The 7,294-nt window shown below is 38.7% G+C and overlaps 2 protein-coding genes across 2 annotated transcripts; one reads left to right on the forward strand and one right to left on the reverse strand.

Moving 5' to 3' along the window:
• The first annotated feature begins 1,333 nt into the window (after positions 1 to 1,333).
• LOC131015370 (protein ANTAGONIST OF LIKE HETEROCHROMATIN PROTEIN 1) lies at positions 1,334 to 3,429 on the forward strand. Its single transcript, XM_057943750.1, has one exon. It carries the CDS (start codon positions 1,775 to 1,777, stop codon positions 3,275 to 3,277), a length of 1,503 nt encoding a protein of 500 aa, XP_057799733.1. The 5' UTR covers positions 1,334 to 1,774; the 3' UTR covers positions 3,278 to 3,429.
• A 1,925-nt stretch (positions 3,430 to 5,354) lies between these two features.
• LOC131015407 (F-box/kelch-repeat protein At3g23880-like) lies at positions 5,355 to 6,999 on the reverse strand. Its single transcript, XM_057943789.1, has one exon. The coding sequence runs from the start codon at positions 6,882 to 6,884 to the stop codon at positions 5,799 to 5,801; it is 1,086 nt and encodes a 361-aa protein (XP_057799772.1). The 5' UTR covers positions 6,885 to 6,999; the 3' UTR covers positions 5,355 to 5,798.
• Between the last annotated feature and the right edge of the window lie 295 nt (positions 7,000 to 7,294).

Below are 7,294 nucleotides of genomic sequence, written 5' to 3' on the forward strand. Positions count from 1 at the left end.
TTTACAAACGAAAATTTGGGCACGATACTAAAGAAAAGTGAAACATATGAACTTCAACATTTACAAATAAAAGTACCAACGCCCAATTAAAATTAAAATGAAATAGATGTACAAGTACAAACAATTTATTCCCTTAATTAAATGCTCACCTTAAAGAAATTGAGTTTGTAATACAGCATCTTTTTTATTTATTGATTGTTGTACTTGAAGCCGAAAACACCATAAATGTATAAAATTATCTTAGAATGTCTTATTATTATTATTTTTTAAATTATTCTGTTTTGGGAATTCGATCTTGTTTTGTGAAATATAAAAAACGAGCAATTTCAAAATCACTAGCTAAATTCCAGTATAATAATATACATCATCTAAATATACGTATACTCCTATTTTGTGTAATCTGGTGACTCACATTGTTGTCAAAAATCGAGCATATTTATATGAAATTATATTACATCTACAAATAATATTAGTACATATTAAAGAAGTTAAAATTAAGCTCCATTAATTTGTCATATGATAAATGATAGTAATAAATAAATTATGAAGTAGAGGAATCCCACCTAGATTATAGTAATATAGGGAGTGCGCCATAATTAAATGGCAGTTTGCTCATATATTGTACGAGAATATAAATGAGTGAAACCATAATTTATTCTTGAACTCCTTTTCGTTGTGGTTTAGGTGTGGATTGAACAATGTCATAAAAAAATATAAATATTCGAATTATAAAATTAAGTTACATGACCAAATATATAAGAACAAGGAAAATAAAATAAATTTAATCCCTTTTAGTTGGATTTTATAAACTCCAATGAGATTGGCATTACCATACTCACCAACTTTAGCATTATTCACCCAATACAATCATATTATTATCTATCCATCTCCAAATCAAATATTATTAAATCTCTTCTCAAATCACTATATCTACCATCCACTTGCACAATACAATATGACATACCACAAATATACTACACTGCATTCCCAATTAAAAACTTCTATATATTTATAGACTATATATATGATTGAATTATAGTGAAAACTATTTTTTTTTTCATGAGAATTGAGAATCATGCACAAACACTTAAAGTATATAAACGAAAGATAATTAGATCGTGAATAATTATAGTACGTGAACAGTCACATTAGTTGATTTTCAATTTTGTATATGTGTTATTTTTAATTATTCATGATCTGGCCATCTATTGTTCATGTATTTTATATATTTGTACTTGATTATCAATTATCACACTTCTCATCTAATCATTTACCTTCACATATATATCTAATTATCATTGCAAAATCCCTCCAAATTTTGAAAATTAAAAAAATTAAAACCACAAATAATAATTTCCTAAAGAAAAAAAAACCAAGATAATTATCAACAAAACAAAAAAGACCGCGTATTCTCATTTCCCATCTCTCTACCAAGTCACCGTCTCTACCCCCCCCCCCCCCCCTCCACCCACCCACCCACCCACCCACCTATTACTTCTCTACGAAACTTCTCAATTGCCGACGCTGCGTTCACACCTCTCCCACACGTTTTCTCTCTCTCTCCCTCTCTTCATTTCTCTCTCTATATCGACATGTATGTATATGCGTATTGCATAGTATATCACATCGTATTCGCCTCTGACTCCAAAACCCGATTTCGTTAGCTTTGACATTCGCTTCAGCGTTCACATCTCCTCTCACGCATTTCGTCAAACACCTTGACTATATCACCAACCCATTTCTCTCACCCAATTCCCACACCTCTCCTCTCGCCATGATCGAAAACAAGCTCCTCCAGCAGCGGAAGCGCCGCAAAACAGACGCCGCGATCCACGGCGGCGCCGCCGCCGATCCCAAGCACCAAATGAAGACCAAAGGCCTGAGCGAGATCATCACCTCCCTCCTCCTCTTCGACGACCACGAGAAGCACGAGCTCGACGAGATCGACAAATCCGATCACGACGAGAAGCTCCAATTCGAGCAGAATCACATCAGCAAGCGCCGCGCCATGGCGGATTACTACTCCAGCCTCCAGTCCTCCCACGAGGACTCCGAGCGGATCGAAAGCGCTCGGAAACGGAAGTCGAAGGCCGCCAACGCCGCCTTCGCCTCCGCCGCTGCAGAAGCGGTCGAGAAAAGTTTCTCGACTGCTTCTGCGGTGACAGACGATAAAGAGAAAGAAAAAGATGAAAAAACCGCGACGCCGGGCCCACAGCGGAGGCTGTGGGTGAAGAACCGGTCCAAGGACTGGTGGGACCAATGCAGTGGCCCCGACTTCCCCGATGCGGAATTCAAGAAGGCATTCCGCATGGGGAAGCAGACCTTCGAGATGATCTGTAGCGAGCTGACCGCCGTCGTGGCCAAGGAGAACACCATGCTCCGCGACGCGGTGCCCGTGAGGCAGCGCGTCGCGGTCTGCATATGGAGGCTGGCCACGGGGGAGCCCCTGCGGCTGGTCTCCAAGAAATTCGGGTTGGGGATTTCCACGTGTCACAAGCTAGTCCTCGAGGTCTGCTCCGCCATCAGGAATGTCCTGATGCCGAAGTACCTCCGGTGGCCCGACGAGGCGGGCGTGATCGGGATGAAGCGCGAGTTCGAGGCGATCTCGGGCATCCCGAACGTGGTCGGGGCGATGTACACCACGCACATCCCGATCATCGCCCCGAAGATCTCCGTGGCCGCCTACTTCAACAGGCGGCACACGGAGCGGAACCAGAAGACGTCCTACTCCATCACGGTGCAGGGCGTGGTGGACCACCGGGGCGTCTTCAGCGACGTCTGCATCGGCTATCCGGGCTCGATGAGCGACGATCAAGTCCTCGAGAAATCTACCCTGTATCAGAGAGCCGGTGCCGGCTCCTACCAGGGCTCCTGGATCGTTGGGGGGGGCGGGTACCCCCTAACGGACTGGGTGCTGGTGCCGTACACGCAGCAGAATCTGACGTGGACGCAGCACGCCTTCAACGAGAAGGTCGGGGACGTGGCCGGGGTGGCGAGGGGGGCGTTCGCCCGGCTCAAGGGGCGGTGGGGGTGCCTGCAGAGGCGGACCGAGGTGAAGCTGCAGGACCTCCCCGTCGTGCTCGGGGCGTGCTGCGTGCTGCACAACATCTGCGAGATGAGGGGCGAGGATCCGGATCCGGATCTCGACTTTGACCTCGTGGACGACGAGATGGTCCCCGAGGTCGCCCTCAGGTCCGCCTCCGCGATGAAGGCGAGGGACGCGATTGCGCATAATCTCCTGCATCATAACCACGCCGGCACCTCGTTTCTGTCGTAGGCGATGACGAAAAACGACTTAGCTCTGTTTTAGGCACAGGGGAAAAATACAGCAAAGAAACGTAGTTTAGGATTTATTTATTTGTAGCTCTATCAATTTACAAATCTTATTGTTTCATTCCATTGTTATATGAAGTTCGTGTTTTGTTCAAATTTGCGTAGCATTATCTATTGCATAATCACATAAATGACATGCGACAATTTTAAGGGATTTTAAGGGTTCAAGATTGTCTAACGTTAAGGTGTATATATTTTTAAAAATAAATCCTATATCTTAAACTCTTAATATTGAATTTGTAACGTGGATTGATTACTGTTGATTTCGTGGGTTTTAGTGATTATTGCATGAAATTATTCCCCACATATTCTTTGCTATGTGCTCTAATCCATTTGGTAATATATTCATTATGATGCTCACTTTGTCCCTTTATGTATTTATGTTGATTTAAATATGAGATAATTATTGAAAGTTGATTGTATGTGTTGCGTGTGAACGTTGTTGACAATAGACTTAAATTAATTAAGTTGCCAACGCAATGTGGAAGATCCCTTTCACACCATAGCTTGATTTAAATGATTTTGACAAAGGCATGATAATTGCATCTAACATAGAAAAATCTTGTTTTTTTTTTTTTGAAACGTAGAAAAATCTTGTTTTAGGTAGGCCATCTTATTATTATTATTTTTTTTTTCAAATTTAAAAAGATGTATGGTTCTTGAAAAGTGCCATGTTTCCTGCCGTTTGTGTCCACGAATGTAAGACTAATTTCATGCCTTTACACTTCTTTGTTTGTGCTATTTTTTTGGGGTGTGTTTAATTTCTGAGAGCCATTGAAATAGGGGAACTATGGTTTTTGTTTTATTGATATAAATTAGGATAAAAACTTGTAGATATGAGTGAAGATTTTTAACGAGTGATTGGTTTTTATAAATATAAGATTTCTATTCTTCATTTGAGATCCGAAATAAAATAATTGTTATCAATCAGAAGTGTTAATGATTGAAACTATTGATCTTTATATTCGAAAAGCACATATTTTGATGATTTTATTTAGATTATATATAATCATGTTGGTAAATTTTACTGCAAGTTAATTAGAACAAATAGAAAAAAATATTGGAATATATGATTTTTTGTGTGTGTGTGTGTGTGTGTTATAAATAGTTATGCAAAGAAATTTAAATAGTTATTGAAAGAAATATAAATATTTTCCCCATAAAGTTTGTTATAAATCTAGAATTCACATTTTAAAAAAGTGTTCACAATTTTCTCTTGGGCTACCAATTTATTTATGGGTGAAGGTTAATATTTTGTCTTTAGCTATCTAGAGAGATGGGCTAAGTATCCAAGCCCATGTTCAAACAGAAAAATCTAACGATTAAACAAAGCTCTTTTCAATATTTATCATTTATCAAAGTGCCTAGTGTAATAAAAAACATTATAAATTCAATTAAAATGAAATCAACACCAAACAAATCCTTAGAAAATGCCACTTGACAAGTAATCTCAAAAACTCACTCATTTCCCTCCACTTTCATATGCAAGTAAAGATATAACAATAGCTGCAACTATATCAAACATCTCATAAAAATTCCTCTTAATGTGAAAATCAGTAAAACACCCTTCTTAATTTCATCATCATTCATTTAAGCACCAAATACGTGATTTAAAGAAAACTCTTGATTTAAACACCCTTCTTAATTTGTTAATTTCTCCTTATCTTAATATTTAAAGAAAACTCTTGATTTATTCTCTTTTGTAAAATTACGAAATATTTGGTGTTTGTGTTGTTGGCATGTTGTTGCTAACAATAGATTTCATGCTTATTTCCAATTTATTCTCTTGGGCTACCAATTTATTTATGGGTGAAGGTTAATATTTTGTCTTTAGCTATCTAGAGAGATGGGCTAAGTATCCAAGCCCATGTTCAAACAGAAAAATCTAACGATTAAACAAAGCTCTTTTCAATATTTATCATTTATCAAAGTGCCTAGTGTAATAAAAAAACATTATAAATTCAATTAAAATAAAATCAACACCAAACAAATCCTTAGAAAATACCAGAAGACAAGTAATCTGAAAAACTCACTCATTTCCCTCCACTTTCATATGAAAAAAACTCACTCATTTCTTACAATACGGCAGCAGAGCAACTAAGCAAGTAAAGATATCAAACATCTCTTACAAATTCTTCTTCCTGTGAAAATCATTAAAACAACCTTTCTTAATTTCATCATCTTTCATTTAAGCACCAAATACGTACAGCATATCTCCATCTTGATTGCACTATCCCACAACTTAATAACAAGATTCAGACAAAGGAAAGCCAAAAGAAACAGAAACTAAACAGCTTCATACCAAGATTATTGGTCGGAGAGGAGGCCATTCACTATAGCTACCAAATCCCAAATGATAGATCATAGCCTTCTTCGTCACCACGCCAATACAAAAGACATGGTTCCACCATCGGAAATTAGCAATCACAAACAGAGATGCACCTTCTTCATTCAGTCTCACAACATCATCCCAACGGTGAAACTAAACTTTCAACATAAGTATACTCTGCACCATAATAATATTGACCAATGTCTCTAATATGATGATAACTAAACGAGCCATCCTTTGCATCGTACACCACAAAAGCCGCAACTTTACCACGGAATATGACCAGACCATTCTTCTGCACGTACAATAAGTTTGAAAATGTAGCATACGTCCAACCACCATCAGGGCAACAGGGCATAGTAACGAACTTAGTCCAATTCCCGGTTCCCACACTACAACCATCCAAGATCCACACATCTGCACGAGTCATACTCAGATGAGGGCAGAGCAAGAACAGCGACCCCTCAGATGCTGCCAAAGATGAACGATCATTAACCTTCACATAGCTTGGCATTTGCAGTATCTCAATTTCCTCCTTCTCCAAATCAAGGGAGAGAATATCCAAATCGGATGTAAATACCGGCTGAGTAAAATAATACAGCTTCCCATTTGCAAGCACAGCCTCTGGCATCGCCATACTACTTATATTCTTGATCCTTTTCCACTCATCATTCCTCAAACTATAAACTGCTACTATCACGTCAGACTGTTCAACATCATAAAACCCCACCACTTTATAGTCATCACTCGATTTATCATAACCTAAATCATACTCAGTAAAACTGGATACCAGGTCGAAATGAGGCAGCGTTTTCCAAGTTCTCGTAGATGGGTTCCACAGAATCATTTCTTTATTTGAGCACAGTAGTAGTAAACCATCACATGCAGCTTCCAACACACAATATGATTCCAATGGATAACTCAAATCGAATACTTGAGAAACAGATTCATACAGCATGGAATTAACCGAACACAGCTTAAGTTTACCTAATTTACGCGAACAGTGAGTAGCGACGCGGGCTATATATGGGGCTAATTTTGAGTTATCGAGGTGGGCCTTGATGAAGCGTCGGCTGGAAATTAGGGCTCGCCATGATCTGCAGACGCATTTGAATTTCAAGAGGGATTTTACTGGGAGCCAGCTGAGAATCACGATGATAATGTCGTTTGGTAGCACGATTTCAGTGTTGAGGGAGACACTTCTTCCCTGAGATTTCGCCATTTCGAGAAAGAGGACCGAGAGAGTGGTGGTGAGAGGGAGAGTGAGAGAGAGTGGTGGTCGGATTTAAGAGAGAGCGGCTTGCAGTGGTTTATGAGTTTATTTGTAAAACCCACGATAATTATAAATAGACGGTGGCTTTCCTTTATGTAAGTATAATTTGTATAAAATTGAACATGGAAAACCCAAGATTTTGTCACAATGAATCTTATCAATAATAATAATAATTGCTTATGATTTTCGGACGGACCATTTAAATTACACAAAATTTTCTGTATACACGAGTGTACAGTACACTTACAGTATCATTTCGATAACATGATAGTGTCATTTAATGTTACTTTCATTTCAATATAATGTTAGTATCATTTCGAAATAGTGTTATTTATATAACATGATAGTGTCATTTGTAA

This window comes from Salvia miltiorrhiza, chromosome 3 (assembly GCF_028751815.1).
Source record: "Salvia miltiorrhiza cultivar Shanhuang (shh) chromosome 3, IMPLAD_Smil_shh, whole genome shotgun sequence".
NCBI classification, from domain to species: domain Eukaryota; kingdom Viridiplantae; phylum Streptophyta; class Magnoliopsida; order Lamiales; family Lamiaceae; genus Salvia; species Salvia miltiorrhiza.

Excerpts from the sequence above, each read along its gene's own strand:
- LOC131015407 (XM_057943789.1), bottom strand. The coding sequence starts at position 6,884 with ATGGCGAAATCTCAGGGAAGAAGTGTCTCCCTCAACACTGAAATCGTG.
- LOC131015370 (XM_057943750.1), top strand. The coding sequence starts at position 1,775 with ATGATCGAAAACAAGCTCCTCCAGCAGCGGAAGCGCCGCAAAACAGAC.